The following is an 18,739-nucleotide window of genomic DNA, read 5'->3' as shown; positions in this document are numbered from 1 at the left end:
ATTCTTAAAAGCTCCCTGACTTGAGAAAAAAACTACAAACCGGTCTGTTTTCCTGACTGAAATTACACAAGATATTTTTTTCCAGATGCACTTGCCCATGTTAAAGGACAATCACAACAGAGATTTGGACAACACGAGTGGACATCATTCATTTTAAACGAAACTGAGTGATTTCCGGTGTTTATTGGGATCCATTGTCATGTTGAGCAACAGAAAGCAGCTTAGTTTGTAAACCAGAGTAATTTGCGTTTTATGAATCGCTTCCCACTGGAAAAACCAACTCAAGCTGGTAGCTCGTCCAAACTCATTTAAGCTGGTCCACCAGCACAACCAGTTTGAACCAGCTAGGACCAGGTAATGGCCAACTTGGCTGATCTGGTGGACCAGCTTGACCAGATCTCCACCAGCTAATGCCAAGTTGGTCCACCAGAAGCACCAGATAATGACCAGCTTGACCAGGTCTCCACCAGCTAAGACATACATCAGCTTTGTGAAATGGCATTGGCTCTCTTGTGACTCGTGACACATGACAGGCATGTCCAAAAGTCATCAGGATCTATACAATATTGACAAGAATAAGGGGAAAATGTCATTTAAAATATACACTACTGGAACAAAGGATGCTTTTTTTGGCTAATGTTACTGTGCTTAAAAAGAAAAATGGTTCTTTTAAGATCTGTTCAATGAAAAGTTATTTGGGGAAGCAAAATTGGTTTCTCTACGGCATCACTTCAAAAACTCAATTTTGGAACTATTATTTTTAAGAGTGCAGGGCTTTTGGTTTTAAACAACATGCTTATGTAGTTTTGATTGACAAGCTACTAGAATTACCATTCTGGTTCATGAGAATTCCAGCACCTGTTTTCATTATACTCATCCAGTGCCTGTATTTTAAAAAGAAATGCCAAAAATGAAGCCAAATTGATCAGTACAGAGGTTTTGTCATTGCATCTTTATTTCCAGGTTTTGCATCACTTTCCATTTTGATGGTAATCCTTCTCTTTTTGCAGTCATCAAAATTTAGCTGCAGACCAGGAGAGCCTGAGCTCCATCCACTCTTCATCTCAGCAGGAGGGTCTCTGGGGCAAAAGAATGAGTCCAGGGCTCTGGGAGGAGTGTCAGCTGGCTGGAGGAACTGAGAGAGGCCTTGAGCAAAAACTTCTCTTCATGTACTGCACAGACTTGGGCTTCCACGCAAACAAAAATTGTGGGGGGAGAAAAGAGTCAACAGCCAAAAGCATGCGAGAAACATGTAAAACACTAAAAAGAAAAATAAATACATCTTGGGATTTAAAAAAGGAAGAAAAAAACTTAATACATTAGTTTTAAAAAAATCCTCTCTCAACTTGTGTTTCTTACATATATATTTTAAACACACAGCTTTGTACAATTTGGTAAAGTTCTCCGTTCTCTAGCTAGGTCTGCAGGGCAAGGAGAGGACTGGGCTGCCCACGTTTGCTGGAATGAGGACATGTACTCGGGACAGGTAAGTTTGAGAGGAGACAGTCCGTCTTCCCTAATTGACGAGTGCTGACAGAAGCAAGAGGCCTTGTTAGAATATTCCCCTCATTTTTGGTTGGAGGTGTTCAGCAGTGAGGAAGACAGGCTTGTGCGGAGCATGTTACAGATAGAAACGATGCCTCCATCATCACAGGAGCCGGGAACTTCTGCCACTCTATTTCTTATCTGTGGGAGGAAGAAGTCAGAGAGGAATGATGGAATAATCCTGAAACAGAACGCAATGCCAATGAGCGTTTGATTAAAAAAAAAAAAAAAAAAAAAAGTTTAGCGGTCAATGTGTTGAAAGTACCTCTGCTTTCGTCGGCATCTGCGGCTGACCCAACAGGCCTTTGACGAAGTAGATTATAATACTTTGTTTCCATCTCCTGAAAAACATTACAAAGATATTAGTCAAATTGTTACTAACTCAACTACACTTCAGTCCTCTCTTGGCTGGGTAATAGACTAATTTACAAAAATATTTTATAACTTATTTGTAGCATTTGTTGTGTAAATATATTTGAAAATTATTCAAACCCCATTGGAAATCAGGTTTATTGGCAAAACGTACAGATTTCAGCTGTTTGTAATGACCAAATCAAACAAAAGCAATTAAAATATCTCAACACAAATGTTTAAATTGGTTTACTCAAAATGAAAATGCAATGTTTAATGACTTCTGCGGTCTCAAAATTATTCAACCCCCTGAATAGAATCCCACACAACAGCACAAATCTGCAAAACATCTGTCGTCTAAAGCACACCTGATGCGATTAATCGAGGGCTTCATTAGTTGCACCAGGTGTGCTTGAGCTAGAACACATGAACTATCTGAACTGGCTAGGTTTGTTGAGTGTCACATTTGAATGCATGTTAGAAATATGCCAAATAATAAGTCACAAGAATGGTCCAAAAAGTTGAGAGAAGATTTCTCCTCCCTTCACAAACAAGGAAACACGACGACTGTTAATGTAATTACTGTTAATTACTTTTAATAAATCAATAACAACAATAAATTGATTATCATTTATATCTATTAATAATTATCGTTTAACCATCTAATATGTATTGTTATTATTCATATTAAACAATATATATTATACTTTATAACAAAATAAAACAATTTAAGATCAGTTATTAGACCAAAAAAATCGATTCCAGAAACTACCAAGTCGCAAGACAAGGATCACAAAACAAGTCTGACTATAAGAAACTTAATGGCCTTGGAAAGTGTATTAAAATCATCAAGATCACAATGTTTTTATATCGCAAAACAATAACGAGTATATTGTGAATATTTGATATATCATGAAGGATAAAATTCAGAGACGGTTGAGAGCAGACAGACCTTGAGGTGGTTGAGGTTGGCCTGCAGGCAGCGAAGATGTGAGAGGACCTGTCTGCTGAGGCGAGACGTGCTGCCTGAGGAGGGCGAAGAGAACTTGAGACTGATGCCCGAGTCAGCAGCACAGCTGTGGGCTAAACTCGGCTCCTTTCTCCCGACCTGAATATCATCATCTGTGCTGCTCTCGCCTGAGCCGCCGTACCCCTCCAGAACCAGGTAGGCTGCTAAAAAGCACAACTGCAGTTAGCCGGGTCACCTGGATGTCTGAGCAGGTGCACTACTACACCATATTACACTCCTCCGTACAAGCCAGAATTTCCTGAAGACAGCAAAGTTCTTTGGTGGAACACTCACCGTAGTCTTCTGGGCACTCGTAGAAGCCCGTGTCTCCGGAAGTGTAGTCCTGAGCTCGACTAGGGGAGCGAGCAGAGCTGTGCTCCACCGGCGTGCGTAGAGAGGTGGTCCTGAGGAGACGACTGCCAGCCGATCGGCCCAATCGCTCACCCTCATCCTGAGCCATCAGCTGAGTCACCAGCACCTGCTTCAGAGCCGCCACTGAAAAACATGATCACCTTAATAAATAATACACTAATACAAAACCACCTGAAATGAAGACGCCAAGACAACATACGAGACAAGTGTGATATTGAGAGCCCATTTATAACTGATGTTAACAAGAAATGAAAAAAAAAAGAGAGAAAAAAAAGATGGAAAAACTTATTCAGAAAAAAAAAAGGTTTTTGTTGAATCTGTGTTGCAACAAACTGTGAGAATAGGAATTACAATAAACACACTTATTAAAGGGATAGTTTACCCAAATTGATAATTTACCTCATGTCATTTCAAACCTGCATGACTGACTTTCTTCTGCAGAACACAAGGATTAGAATTTTGGTTTCCATTCACTTTCATTGTATTTTTTGTCCATACTTCATGTCCTATTTAAGTCAATACGAACCAAAACTGTTTGGTTATCAACATTTTGGAATGGACTACCCCTTTAACAAAAAAGGAAAGAAAGAAAAAAGGAATAAACAGGAATATGCACCTATGGCTTTATTGGGAAATATTAGAGCATGTAATATGCCACACCGGGCTATCAGGGACTATGTGATGACAAAAGAATTCAGTGTGTTTTTTGGTAACACTTTACAATAAGGTTTCATTTGTTAACATTAGTTTACTATATTAGTGAACATGACAACAATGAACAATACTTTAAAAGCAGTTATTAATCTTAGATAATCTCAACATTTACTATTACATTTTTAAGATCAAAAGTTGTATCTGTAAACATTAATGCACTGTGAACAACACTAACATTTTTATTAACTAACATTAACAAAAGTAAATATATGCTGTGAAAATGTATTGCTCATTGTTAGTCCACGCTTCACTGAAACAAACTTTTCTAAGTTCACATATTTGTTGTTTTCAGCAGAAGTGATTCCCATTAGGAAGATCTTTTATTGTTAGATACTAAACTAATTAAAAGACACTTGGAAAATAAATAAGCCTTTTCTGGAGTTGTTTTAATCAATAGAGGCTGAATTGTCATTTTCTTGAGTTGGCAGGCACACAGACAACAGCCTCTCAATGCTGAGAAGAAGCCAAAACAAATGGTCACAGTAGCCTTAACTCATGGTATCCGGCATTGGTAAGATGTTTGGCAAGCACAATTCACTATTATGTAAATGATTCCATGTTTATAATTTCCAAAGATAAAACATGATAAGAAAGTGATATGTACGTAAGCTAATGCAGTTCAAACGGAGTCTTACAGGTTTTAAGGGCCTCGTCTGCTTTAGATGAACAGGATAGAGAGTCTGCGTCCCTGCCGTTCAAGAGCACGGAGTCCAGATACGAGCCATCCCTGCCAGCTCTCGGGAACTGGTCCTCTTCCCCAGGGTTGGCGTCCGGGACACAGTCCCGCAGGGCTGCCGAGGGCGAAAATTCACTGTCTTTCTCTGAGGACAGATGATGAAGGCTCGAGTTGAGTATGGTGGCAATCAACACTTTTACAATCAGAGAAGCGTTTGTACATGCACAGCTACCTGCGGACTGGATGCTTCCTGTGGAGATTCGTTCAGAGCCTTTGCTGAACTTGCTTAACTCAACACCGTCTCTGTCGCCACTAGAACACAGTTGAATGGTTATGTAAGCTACATGCCTTCATCATTTATAGCTACTACTTTTTTATATGCCTAGTGTGTATAGATTTCCACTGCTTGATATACAAATGAAATTAAACCCTATGTACTATTTAAATCAATTGCTGGACATGTAATGTTATTGTACACATATATTGTACATATTTCTGATTTAGCATTGAATTAGAAACCAAAAATAAAGTTGCTCTTAATTTTCACTGATGACTGATTATTGCCGTGTTTGGACCTATTATGGACTGATACTATACAGTTTTAATGATTTAATTCATTGAATAATAGACCTAAATGTTTTTCAAACATTGTCAATGAGGAGCAAGCTAATTTATCTAATCTTTTATTATCCTCTCAGTGCGTCGGTTATGCGGTGATGCGCTTTGAAATTATGCCGGGGCAAAATAATTGAAATATTTGATAATAATAATAATAATGAATACAATAATCGGAAATGCCAAATCCTCTTGATATCACAGATAGGCTGAAGCTTTTGACGTTATCTCTTGCTATCGTTGATTCATGATATCATCGCCTATCAGCACTAGTCCAATGGACACTTTACAAGGGAATGGCAGTAAAGCGACGCAACTCATGCCGTAGGTCACAGGCCAGTAAGTACAAACACTTTAGTAATGTTAACTAAGCAGAGATCAGTAGAAAGTAAAGAGGGACTCACTCGTGCTGAGGCAAAGGAATGACGCTGTGGGGTTTGGCGTTCATAACTTCCGCCCTCTGAGCGATCTGCTCTTGCCACCTGATGTAAAAGACAGAGAATAAACTCATCTCTATAAACGAGAAAGTCATGGCTTTCAGAAACATCAGAAGGAAAGAAGTGGCCACAACTTACATTCTCTGCTCGGACACTGTTTGGGCCATCAGCTCATAGATCTGAGCTCCGTTTTTGGACATGGAGATCACAAAAAATGATCTGTTATCTGTTTGGGGAAATAAAGGAAACCTATAAGGATTAATTCTTCAAATATACATGTTTGAAGAATGAGAATGCAGACGCCCACCTGTCGCCACCGAGCGCACCAGCACAGTGCTGAGCTTGATGATGGGACTGAATATATGTTTGGTGTCAGCAGTTCCTGCGAGGTTCTTACTGTGACACCTGAGAATAAAACGCTCGTCCTGCTTCTGCAGCAGCACCAGGATGTCTTCCAGGAGTAAAGTATATAGCTCTGACACAAAAACAGACACCAGTGTTATTATACAATCATCAGAAACCAGCTCTTGGGACGTTTAAGAGCAGTGGCTTACCAATAGTTTTGTCTTTGTTAATCTTCCAGGACAGAGGACCCTCATGGACCATCTTTCGTTTAGTGAGATCCAGGTTCTGTGTGACAATAAATGACCTTGCATCCTTAAAATCCCAGTTGTTACTAGATAGGACTAGTTTTGTTCACACCCATTTAGGGTTTGAACACCCCATTTAGATTTGCTTTAAAAATCTGATCCTTATGTGGACTGACTGATTGATTGATTACATTGACATTTTAAAACTGGATTCATATTTTCAGACAGGATAGTAAATGTCCCCCATATCTAGATTAGTTACTACATAGTGAACTGGAATGAAAATTAGAATGAAAACTGAAAATACAAAAATAAATGCTAATTCAAAGTATTATTAAACACTATAATAGTAGTAGTAAATTAGGTTGTTACAGTGATGATTTCAAACTATATACGAATGGGGTTTGGATTGAATTAGTAAAAATCTCAAAGTTTCAAGATTTTTTTTAATACTAAAAAAGAGAAATTTTTCTGTCTGAATAAATGCTTTAACACAACTTGATTTCAGCTCCTCAAGTTGCATGACAACTAAAACAGGTGGAATAACCTACTATTCTCTCTTCCTCAAATACAGTCCTCCAGGAATGATCCTAGAATCATTTGTATGATTAGTACTTACCTTAAACTCAGAGATCATGGGGTTCTCGCTCTGCTTGAGGGAAGAGAGGTCCAGCCGTCTCTGGTAGTCTTCCAGTCTCTGTGGAACATAAACAATATATATTTATTTATGCTGCAGAATCAATTAACATTGGCTGACCTTTTATGATGCTGATTTTAAACCAAAAAAAAAAAACCCTTGAGAATTGCAATCTTTTAGAAATACACTGTAGACGTTGGAGAAGATTAGATTTTCCAAGCTGGGATTCTTTTTAATGAATTTGCTTATTAATAATCTCCAACAGTATACAGAAAGTTAGATCCCTGTTTCTACTCTAAGAGCAGTTTCAGGGCTGATGTAAGAGGACTCCGATGAGTTCAACCTATAGATGAGTATTGACATTCATTAAGTTTTGGTTTTCCAGTCCTTCCTCTGAGCGGACCTCAGGCTATAAAATCTGCCTTCCTTGGGCTGTCTGCTGAGAGAGAGGTAGCTCGATCGAACTGCTTACCTGTTTATTCTCAGACTCCTTCACTGACTGGTTGACGTGGTTGAGAATCTGTCGACAGCATTCGGCTGCTCGTCTCACTTTGACTTTCTCCTCTGACTCATCTGTCGGTAAGAAAGATACATTACGTACATGCACACACATTTCAAGAAGAGACTAATCAATTCTTTAAGAACATCCTGGCCAGCCAAGTGCCCTCTATTTCCTCTAGTGCCCACCACTGAGACTATTGCCAAGCTCAGATGAATATAAGGAGAATCATCCCCTCCTTAATCGCTAGTTATACTTTACATGTATTGCCTGCCTCTGACAATGCCAAGAGCCACAATTTAACGTGTCTGCCAAATAATGTGAGAAACAATTTGAAAGTCTATTTCCTCCTGGAATAATAATAGGGATTTAAGAGCTGGCATAGCTCAAATTTACTAATGTTTTGCGTCCAAAAAGCAGTTGTGTAGGGACCGCAAGGTGGTGATGGGGTCTGTGGGGTGATGGGAAATAATATATATATATATATATATATATATATATATATATATATATTTCCTTAAAGGCTTGCACCTTGGCTTGCGTTCTTGAGCCACCAGGCACTGTTGTGCGAACGAGCAGGCCGGAGCGTGTTAATAGCACCTAAGTTAATAACTAATGATCTTTGTACAAAAGTGAATCGATCAAAACTAACTTTAGTTGGACAATAACTTTATTCTAGAGCTGCTGTAAAGCCAAAACAATCTCTGTTACTTTAATTTCCTATTATCACTGTAAATCTGCTTTGAAACAGTCCATATTGTTAAAAGCGTTCTATAAATGAAGGTGACTTGACTTGCGGAAAATTTTATGGAAAATAAAAAAGGCCGTAGAAAATGACAATGTACCGTTAAAAAAAAAAAAAAAAAAAAAAATCTGCATTAGAGCTGCACGATTAATCATTAAAAGATCACGATCTCCATTCAAACACCCACACAATCTTATTCCTATATGCCAACGATTCGCCTGTGACTTTTATCCTTTGACAAAATCATACCGGAACACTCAGATCTGTGTTCATGCTGCCGCTGACCCAGAGAGAGCAGTTGTCATGTTTAGGTATGAAACAGCTTCACAAACTGTCTTTTCAACGACACACAGTATCATTATTTCTGTTACAAGTATTCAAATGATTACAAAAGAGATAAAAGTTAATAGTTCGGATATAAACACTGATAGTACTGTATGTCTATGGTAGTGATCCGAATAGAGCAAATCACCTATTGAAAGTAACATACGATTGTATTGATTTTTCTTAAAAGAAATGTAATGTCACTGAATCATTCATTCAAGAGATTCGTTCAAAAACGATTCACTCAGTAATGAAACAAGTGAAGTACTGCATTTATGAAGCATTCATTCAAACCTTATTTTGTTTTGTTGTCTATTCAGAATCATGAAAAAAAATTGTGATTCTCAATGTATCCATAATTGTGCAGCTCTAATCTGTATATAGTTTTAACAAAAATAAAATATATATACTTCCTTACAGCAAATATGTGTTCATAATTAATGTTTCATAATTCATATATTTTTAATTTAAAAAAATAGAGCACACTTCACTGCTGCATTTTCAGCAGAGGCATCACTCCAGTCTTCAGTGTCACATGATCCTTCAGAAATCATTCTAATATGCTGATTTCTGCATTTCTTACAATCATCGATGTTGATAATGGTTGTCTTGAGATGGTCAACTGCATTTAATGACTGAAGCGACTTCCTTAAAATTTGAAGGACTCACAACTGAATTTTGAGTGGGTTTGGTTGATCCTGTCACATCACTGACATGCCTACGGCATGAGCTGAAAGCATCAAGAATAATTTATTTCTGTGCATAACTGCTGTTATGACTGACAACCGCTCACGGGTTATGGAAAATGACGAAAACAAGAGTGTGCGAACGAGAGAAAACGCCTGTTAAGTGCACAGGAGGCATTCTTGTTAGTAAACATGAATGTCAATCTCAAACATAGCCATTGAGATGAGTGATATACTATCCAGGCTGATCAATCAAACAACTTTGTTAATTTTGTTTTAAAATATTTGTTCGATTAAGTATCGTGTAAAATAAGTGTTAATTTTACTCTCATTTATATCAAATAGACTATTGAAGATGTTGGTTAATGAAGGAAGAGGATACCTGTGTTCTTGGCAATGTTGTCCATCAGTAAAGGGTACTTGGTGAACCTCTGCATCTCTGCAGGAATGATATCCTTTAGCTGTAGTCGTCGACACAGGCGATTGCTTTCAGCCTCCTGCAAATGGTGCAGAGACAATCAAACAAGAAATTGAGGACAACAGTACATGCAAATCCACAACAAAATCCTCCCTAATCTTTTGCATATCTCCTTGTTATCAAGAGTCTCCAACATCATGAATAATACACTTCAGTGTGGATTTTACCCAAGTAATCCTCTGCAAGTCACAACACCAGTGATCTGTCAGCAAGGTATATAACTTGAATCACTGATTTTTATGTTGAGCACAAAAACATCCCGGAAATGTGTAAATATACCGTCTCCTCACTCACAAACATCTTCATGTCATCCATCAGAGGCATAGTTTAATCAAAAATGAATATACTGTCATCATTTATTCAATCTGATGTTGTTCAAACCTGTATTATGCTAGGCAAAATATTCATGATGCTGTTTTCTGTACCAGTGTTGTTATAGTTAACCAAGGCTATAAAACATAGTTTCCACTAAGGCTATTAAAAAAGTGTTAATTAAAATAAAGCTGAAGTAGAACAATATATAAATATTAGATGAAAAATTAAAATTTAAACAAAACTTAAGGCCCTGATATACTTGAAGCGAAATTGATGTGGTGTAATTTCAAACAAAATCAAGTGAAAACGAAATTCATTGTAGTTCGCTTTGGGAGCTCGAAAACAGCTTTCCGGAAAAGTTTGCTTTGATTGTTAAACACCTTTGTACAACCACTGATCTGTGGCGATCACGTTATAAGTAGGTGTGCGCATGAACACACTGGAGAGCTGCTTTATAGTAGAAAATAAGGTTGTACTTCTGATGAAACGAGACACTGACACTGTTTTTCATGTTTAATACGGTAAAGCTGCTTGATTTTAAGCATTCTATTGTATAAAGTGCTATGTATGTATGTATGTATATTATATATATATATATATATATATATATATATATATATATATATATAGATGTACAGTAACAGTATCGCTGGTCATGTATTTTGAACTTCATTTTACCCCTAAACGAAGAACGAAAAAGAACTTTGTCGTGAGTATATCGGGGGGTTTAGAAATGTTGCATTGGTAACTAACTTTAGTACACTTTAGTCTAGGGTTCAATTGTCACTATTAACTTGTTGCTTATTAGAATGCATACTACTAGGATATGCATGTTAGTACTTATAAAACACATATTAATGCCTTATTCTTCATGACCATTTTCTACCTCCCTTAATACTACCTAATAGCTAAACTTAACAACCACCTTACTAACTATTGATAAGGGAATTAATTGAGTTTGAGGCAAAAGTTGTAGTTAATAGTTAGTTAACAGTGAGAATTGGACCTTAATCTAAAGTGTGACCATTTTAAATACTAAAATTACTAAAAGAGAACAGCAATAAAAAATAAATGAAAGCTAAATAGAAACATACAAATAAACTAATAAAAATCACAAAATTACTGAAACTAAATAAAAAAACTGGATATATAAAAATGAGCAAATTCCAAATATTAATAAATACAATAATAGTATATAAACTAATTGTATATATTCACTGAAAATATTCCCCCACAACGTTGCTCTCATTGGTCACCATTCATTTTCACTGCATGAAAAAAAGCAGCATGAACATTCTCTAAACTATCTCCTTTTCTGTTCCACAGAAGAAAATCAGTCAAATGGACTTGAAAAAACATGTTGAGTACACAATGACAATTTTGGGTGAACTGCTTCATTAAAACGTGAAAAAGCTGTATTTTCTCGAATATACACCTCCAAAGCACAAAGAGCATAACAACAGATATGACATTTTTATTACACTTTTGTTTTAATGCTTGCACTCCAGTTTTCTCAAAGGAGAGATTAGTGCCCTTGATTTCATAAAACGCAGTATATGTGGAAAGCTTGTTAAATCTCAAGTCTTACTCTTTGTGTTCCCTGCATCCACTTCTGCCACATGATGAAAACAGTGCAGAGAAAATCACAAGCTTTCAACACTCGAGAGACTCTGAACAACTACATTGTACTCTTATCTTCAAGATAGGCAAATCCTACAGTATATCCTTACAAATGTAGCTCCAATTAAACAAAATGTCTTTTGTCTTCCGTTATCACTCATGTTAGGCTGTCAGACAAAGCTGATACTATTAACAATTCAGAGATTAGATATATAGATAAAGCATCTCTTCTGCTGTAACGCTGCATCAAACGAGTGAACCTGCTATTTGTTTAAAATTAGTAGGGCTGTCAATTCAGTTAATGCATTAATGCATTCTCAAAAGAAAAAAAATCATCATATTAATATATAATTTATGATATTATACATTATAATATTATATAATTAAAATTAATTCATTCATATTATATAATAATATTTGCTATTTGTTGTAAAATTCATATAGCTGACAATCTATTAACATTTTAAAAATGAATTAAAGGTTTAATTTAGTTAAATAATTAAGTAATACTTACATGCATTTGTTCCTCCTAAAATATTTTCTTTAATTAATGTTATAATACATTACATAATTGATATTAACATTAATTAGTTAAGAAATATTATAATTAATAATTATAATATTAATGAGATTAAAAAAAATCGAATAATTATAACAAATATTATAATAATATAAAACAACACAGATGTATGTCTGGAATGCTCCAAACATTTGCATAATTCGCAGCTCTTGTGGCCCTGCGGCCCGCAAGGAGTCTCGACCCACCTGCATGAAGGAGGTGAAACGCTGGTCCTTCTTCTGCCGGGATTTGATGAGCTCTAGGGCGAAGGGCTGGTTACTGCAGAAAGTGCCCACTGCTTGCTTGATCTTCTCCTCCTCTCCACCACTGAACTAGAAAACAGCAAGCAGGAGGATTTGTGGGTGGGAGTCTTATCACACAGAGATGACCAACTGCGATGGCCACAGGATACAAGCAAAACACGAGGCCTTACCCAAGACAGCAACTCGTCTCCTATGTGGTCGATGACCGACGACTCGTTCTTCTTGCGTATCGCTGTCATTTGATCAGCTATCCTCACTGAAATTTAAAAGAGCAGATGCCATGATGAGACACATGGTGATTTAACTGGAGAAAATGTATCGGAAAAATACGTACAGTGCAATTGGATGATTTCCTCCAGGTTGGTGAATATGTTTTTGATGTCAGCAAGGGGCAGTATGTTTTCTCGGGTGAGCTTCTGGTAGAAAACATTGTCTAGGACCTTCAGCATGCGTACATGGGCTCTCTCCGTGTAGAAGAGTTCTGAGAGCATCAGAGGGTTACTTCAAAATGCTTAAACAGCACAATGACTACTGTACCAAAACATCACTCTAACAGAATACTTTGTGCATATTACACCTACAGATCTAAAGTGCACCTGCCTGATTCACGTAGTGAAACAAGAACAAGATCGTACCATTAATGACTTCTTGTCTCTTGATCTCGTGGGGTGTCAGGCCAGCTAAAACATCACGCCCGACCAGCTGCTGCCAGTTTGGAGGATCTACATCAGAGTAAACATCACTCCCCTGATCATCCTCACTCTGCAGCTCCTCAAACCTGGGAGGGAGGAGATGGTACATAGATTTACTCTCTCATTAAGCTCAGTGTGTTTTCCTATCTAAATGTGAAGTTGGTGCACAATAAGAGGGCATACACACAGGAAGACCATCAAATAGAGGGATAACTGTATTCTAACCAGGTGTGTTATGGGAAAAATTTTGTTCAGACTGAGAACTGAAAATACTGTGCAATGTAGTATAACCTCAGCCAATCAATAGATATTTAATGTTTAAAACACATTTATGTCAGTACTTTGGACAAATACAATTTCACAACCTAGCACAAAATAGGATCCAGTCGGTGAAGAAAATGTTCCCATTATGAGTTATTAGTAACAAAGGTTGCTTCTAGTTAGGATACAGTGTATAGAGTGAAGTGGGTGACAGCAGACAGTGACTAGTACCTTCTACTCAGTTTAGGTGTGCCCACATCATGGAGTCTGGAAAACAGTACACACACATGCCCACTTCAATGACACAAAGTGACAGCACTGATTTTAACATCCTGGCCAATATGTTATGATATACAGCTTGTTATGGCTAATAACCAATACATGTCTGACATTAAAATCTATATTATTGAGTCAAATAAAAAATAAAACACTGAACATTAAAATTATTTTTAAATGCTACAAGTGAATTTAAGCATCACAACATTATAATGGACAGCACATTATGAAAAATGGATATTCACTCGAAGATTTGAAAAATATTATCATTAACAGTTGTATTCGTTTAAATATTAGTATTTAAAAGGGTCCTATGATACCCTTTTTCAAAGTTTTGATTTAGTTTTCTGGGATCTACAAGAGTAGGTTTTCGAGAAGAAGAAAAAAAAGATTTTTCACAAATTTTATATTATTACAGCACCTCTCTTCCCAGTCTGTCAGTAACGCTCTGTTTAGTTCTGGTCTCTATGAAGCCCCTCCTTTCGAAAAGAGCGATGTGCTCAGATTGGACGGCTGTACAAGTGTGTTGTGATTGTTACATTTTTGGTCAATTTTGAAATAGCGGAAAAGAGCTTTTTTTCTGACAAAAAAAGATTAGAGAATGCAGTGATGCATGAAGCACTGCTTACTTATTGTTCACTTTTAAACCAAGCAGCTTTCTTTTGGTCAACGAGCAAAATCTAAGGAACTTTATCGCCTTTACGCAAAACTCCCAATTGGGCCGATATCTACAAAAATTACTGGACTTCGCCCATGAAATTTTGCTGAGAAATGGTAAATATGACTGCATGTACAGAGACTATGTTAGAGATAATGTTAGAAATACATTTCAAATGAAGAAGAAACAAATATTGTTTGCTGCATAGCTTTTAAGTATGCACCTGTCTCCATCTCTGTCTTCATCTAGCTGGTCCATGTTGTATGGGATGTAGTCACAGGGTGGGTAGATGCTGTCCAGCACATCTCCAGACTGCACCCCATCACTGAGCCGGGGAACCACCGCACACGGGCTATCTGAGGACACAGAAGAGGCAGTCTCAGACAGCATGTCCAGAATATGAAAGGAACGATCGCTCTAATGAATGAGATGGAAATGCTGTACTCACTAAACTCTGGGTCCCTGCCAGAGGGATCTGTCGGTGAGCCGTATGTGGCGCTGAAGGGAGGAGAGGTGATCAACCCCGGGCTCTGTAGGAGGTCCGAGCCCTCACTCGACTGACTGCCCCGCAGACGTCCACCCTCTATTAGGTCTGAGCCGCCCATCGCTGGCTGAGACATCTGCTTCTGAGGCCTTTGCTTGATGTTATCCCCGACCCTCCCCGCTGCTCAAACACACATCAAACCAGATTCAGCGTCAATATGAATCTTTCACCACCCAGAGGATGGAAAGCAAAATGAGGACAAGTCTTCTGCGTTTAGAAATGGCCAGGAATCGCAAGCTTTCGAGCCTAATATTAACTAACCCACCGTTCAAAAGCTTGTGGTCGGTTCGATTATTTTGTTTTTGAAAATCACTTATGCTCACCAAGGCTGCACTAATTTGATAAAAAAAATAAAAAAAATAAATAAATAAATAAATTATATATATATATATATATATATATATATATATATATATGTAATTTAGTCCTGTGATAGCAAAGCTGAATTTTCATCAGCCATTACTCTAGTCTTCAGTGTCACATGATCCTTCAGCAAATCATTCTAATACGCTGATATGGTGCTCAAGAAATATATATTTTTATTATTATCAGTTAAAAACAGTTCTGTAGCTTAAGTTAAAGTTCAAAAGAACAGCATTTATTTGAAATAGATGTAGATATAAGAACTGTCTATTAAATATGAAATGGCAGATATTAAAATTTAAGTTTTTCAACTTTTTGTGTAAGTACATTTAAAAAAAAACACTAAAAACTTGAATCATTTGCATTAAACGCAGTAAGTAAATGTAAGCATTATGACATTATAATAGAATGTTAAATAAGGATATCCACAAAGAGTCACAACAAATATGATCCTAACATTTCTCTTCTCATTTTAGTTTAATTCAATTTATCTGTGCATTTTTCTCAAACCAGCCATTAGTAAATGGACAAAAAAGTTCAAAGCCTTTAAAAAAAAAAAAGGGTCTTAAATTGCTGTTGGTTGAAGAAATTTTCACTAGACTTACACGGTAATGAATCAATACGACTGGGCCACCGCGGGGGAACCCGGATGGGGAAGCGAGGCTTTTTCAGTTTCTCCTCCCCTTCCTTTTCGGTTTTGCTTTTCTGTTCAGGAAGGATAAAACAACAAACCCCAGGGTAACGGCTTTGCCATGGAAAGACTGAGAAGATAATTGTTCTGTTCCAAAACCTAGTAAACTGCCTAGAGGGACAGCATTTCAAGGCACTATATGCATGCTCCGGACACAAAGGAAACTTAATTACACTTAAAACATCATCTTTTAGTCGATTTCTAAGGCAGCATTGCATGCATCATTTACAGAACAAGCTAATTTAAACAATACATCCAAGATGAGAATTATTTTATTTTTTATCATAGATGGATTGTGTGGATCGTTTTCATGCATAAAAGTAAAATGTGATTTCATCTACTTTCTATTTACATTTTTTATTTTATTTTACAGTACAATAGTAAAATATAATTTTATTATACAATTATTTTTTAGACCTAATATGTGTGTGTGCTATCTATTTCTGTTTATTTGATCAACATGCCAACTCAAAACTATACTAATGTCAAACTATTGTACGTAGAGCATTCCGAATCTGTCAAACGAGTTTCTGCCAGGATGTTCCCTTAGAAGGTAATTGCATATGTAGATAGTAAGGCAGCTGAATAGGTTCTGGAACAAAGTTAATGTGGTTGAAATGTGAAAAAATATGAGGCAGATGGAAACGGAATGAGCTGATACCCTCAGTTTGGAAGGAAGAAAATTAATTCGAACTCGTTTGGACTCCAGGTTTCGTTGCTCTTTCATCCGAACTCCCAGATGCTTCATGTACATGAAGATCACATACTGTATGGCGGTGCTGGAAGAGACACAACTCAGTTTTAAGGTTGAATTTAACTCTTTTCTCACTCCCTGTCCAAGCTTAGTAACTAGAGCACGGCATTGAGCATCGAAGTCTTTCGATTCCTAATTTAGATTTGAGTCTCTGAGGGTTGTGTTGTGCCTGTTGTGTGCTGTTGGCTCCATGTGGCCAACTCCTTCTGTTCCACATGACTCCTATCTTATTGTGCCTTCTGCCATATGTCACAAAACTCACATGCACACGCACACGAGTTCCCCATCTATCTTCTCACATATGTCCTGTACATTCATAAATCATACAGGCTTGTGGTGTTTCCATATGGCATCTCAAATATGTTTGCCTACATTATGTTAAATGAGGACTAGGAAATGCATGAAGATCAGAAACCTCATTAAGTCGCTCTGTTCTGCAGCATCTTGCATTGTGTCAATGCGCTGGCACCCCAGGCTGACAATTTACAAACAAATCCAACGCAACGTCTTTATGCACGATCAAATAACCCTCATCCTTAAAGTCTTTATTATCATTATGGATGAGGTTTGCCGGAGGAAAACGTGAAAAAATCTCACCATTTCTCCTCTTCTGTGGGTTGTGAAGTCAACCTGAAAGAGACACGCGTGTAAGATGGAGGACAGCCTTTGAGGAAGCAATCTTGAGTATGTGAAGTAGGGCTGGATAATATTCTACATATATTTTGACATTTATGTATTTGCTCTGAAATATATAAATAAAATTGCCTTAAGCAGTGGTTCCCAAATTTGGGGGCCTGGAGTTATAAAAAAGGGGCATGGCAAGGCTATAGGAAAAGGTACAGTCAGCGGACTGTTAAGCAAAAGAAACCTCTTTGGGTTGATACAAGACCCCACTGCAAAATTATCCCACTTATTATGTGGCTACTTGTCACATAAGTAAATAATTGAACACAAAATATGAATTTGACATAAGCATAATATTAGCTATTTCAACATATGATTATGAATAAACGTTATTGCTGATTCATATTTTAATGTTTTGCAAGTGAAGATTAAATCGAACACATTATTAATAACTGTCCTATCAATACTATGAAAGATCACGAAAATAGTCTAATGTCCAAATAAAAAGTATACTTGTTAAATATCGTCAGAAAAATCACTGGAGATATACAATTACTATTCAATATATCACCCAGCCCTAATGTGGAGTGATTAACAGAATGTGTGTGATTCTCACAGAATGTCATCTATCTTGGATAGGATGTTTTCAGCACATGATCGCTCCCTCTCTAGAGCCAGCTGTTCAGAGTCCAGGCGAGACAGCTCTACATCAGCCAGGGTCAAACCCATACTGCGCTTCTGCCTGTAAGAGTTAAGGCAGTTGGTTTGTAGGTGCTACTGTCAATGTGTAACTGTCAATCTGAATGAGAACAATGTGGCATCGCAGGTTAGCTATGATGGTGAATGTCTAGATTCCTGACCTGAAGTCCTCCAAGTTTCTGTTAACATCAGGAAGGAGCGTTTCCTGCATTGTCTGTATGTACTGCCTGTGTAATTCCTCAGGAATCAGCTCTGGTCTCCGCCGCTCTGACAACGTATACAGAAAAATAAAAAGTAATCATACACGTTCACTGTTTTTAAGTTGATTTTCTTTGTTTGTTGAGATGTAACAAATTATGCCAGTATATCACAATAGTTTTAAAGTTGATTTAAGATTTCTAGACCCTAACCATCACAGAATTCTTATTACATTTTTCAATTTTAATCAAAGCATTATCTATCAAGTTAATTGAGTCATAGTTCTCATGCAGACCCTTAGCTTGTCAAATAATCTAGGCAATGTCAGGTGTTGCAGTCTTTTAAGGACAAATCAGACCTTAGCTACTAAGACTACTAAGCTATCTAAATGGGGACAAATTATAGACTTCAATTCCTTTGTTTAAATATAAAACTTAATTATAATTGCTTTAGACTAACCCTAAAAAAGAACTTGTCACATTTTTAGAATGTACAAAAAAAACCCTGTATTTGCATTATTTATGAATCGATTTTCCTATTGAGG

The 18,739-nt window shown here is 37.1% G+C and overlaps 1 protein-coding gene across 2 annotated transcripts in view; it reads right to left on the bottom strand.

The window, feature by feature from the left end:
• Positions 1-923: 923 nt before the first annotated feature.
• Positions 924-18,739, bottom strand: part of arhgef12a (Rho guanine nucleotide exchange factor (GEF) 12a) — a 46,148-nt gene continuing 28,332 nt past the window's right edge. For both annotated transcript variants that reach the window (XM_081370104.1, XM_081370105.1), the window contains 25 exons: positions 18,159-18,264; positions 17,915-18,040; positions 17,272-17,304; positions 16,582-16,699; positions 15,835-15,934; positions 14,771-14,986; positions 14,546-14,678; positions 13,620-13,655; positions 13,071-13,213; positions 12,770-12,916; positions 12,606-12,691; positions 12,379-12,504; positions 9,583-9,697; positions 7,419-7,519; positions 6,929-7,006; positions 6,274-6,349; positions 6,027-6,194; positions 5,858-5,945; positions 5,687-5,764; positions 4,900-4,979; positions 4,627-4,812; positions 3,200-3,400; positions 2,849-3,069; positions 1,811-1,886; positions 924-1,686 (listed from right to left, as the gene is read on the bottom strand). In XM_081370104.1, the coding sequence (XP_081226230.1) occupies positions 1,676-1,686; positions 1,811-1,886; positions 2,849-3,069; positions 3,200-3,400; positions 4,627-4,812; positions 4,900-4,979; positions 5,687-5,764; positions 5,858-5,945; positions 6,027-6,194; positions 6,274-6,349; positions 6,929-7,006; positions 7,419-7,519; positions 9,583-9,697; positions 12,379-12,504; positions 12,606-12,691; positions 12,770-12,916; positions 13,071-13,213; positions 13,620-13,655; positions 14,546-14,678; positions 14,771-14,986; positions 15,835-15,934; positions 16,582-16,699; positions 17,272-17,304; positions 17,915-18,040; positions 18,159-18,264 (2,849 nt within the window). In that variant the 3' untranslated portion in view covers positions 924-1,675. The remainder of the gene's footprint in view (positions 1,687-1,810; positions 1,887-2,848; positions 3,070-3,199; positions 3,401-4,626; positions 4,813-4,899; positions 4,980-5,686; positions 5,765-5,857; positions 5,946-6,026; positions 6,195-6,273; positions 6,350-6,928; positions 7,007-7,418; positions 7,520-9,582; positions 9,698-12,378; positions 12,505-12,605; positions 12,692-12,769; positions 12,917-13,070; positions 13,214-13,619; positions 13,656-14,545; positions 14,679-14,770; positions 14,987-15,834; positions 15,935-16,581; positions 16,700-17,271; positions 17,305-17,914; positions 18,041-18,158; positions 18,265-18,739) is intronic.

Source organism: Scardinius erythrophthalmus, assembly GCF_964197995.2.
Source record: "Scardinius erythrophthalmus genome assembly, chromosome: 7".
Classification (NCBI taxonomy): domain Eukaryota; kingdom Metazoa; phylum Chordata; class Actinopteri; order Cypriniformes; family Leuciscidae; genus Scardinius; species Scardinius erythrophthalmus.
This window is presented reverse-complemented; position numbering and strand designations above follow the sequence as displayed.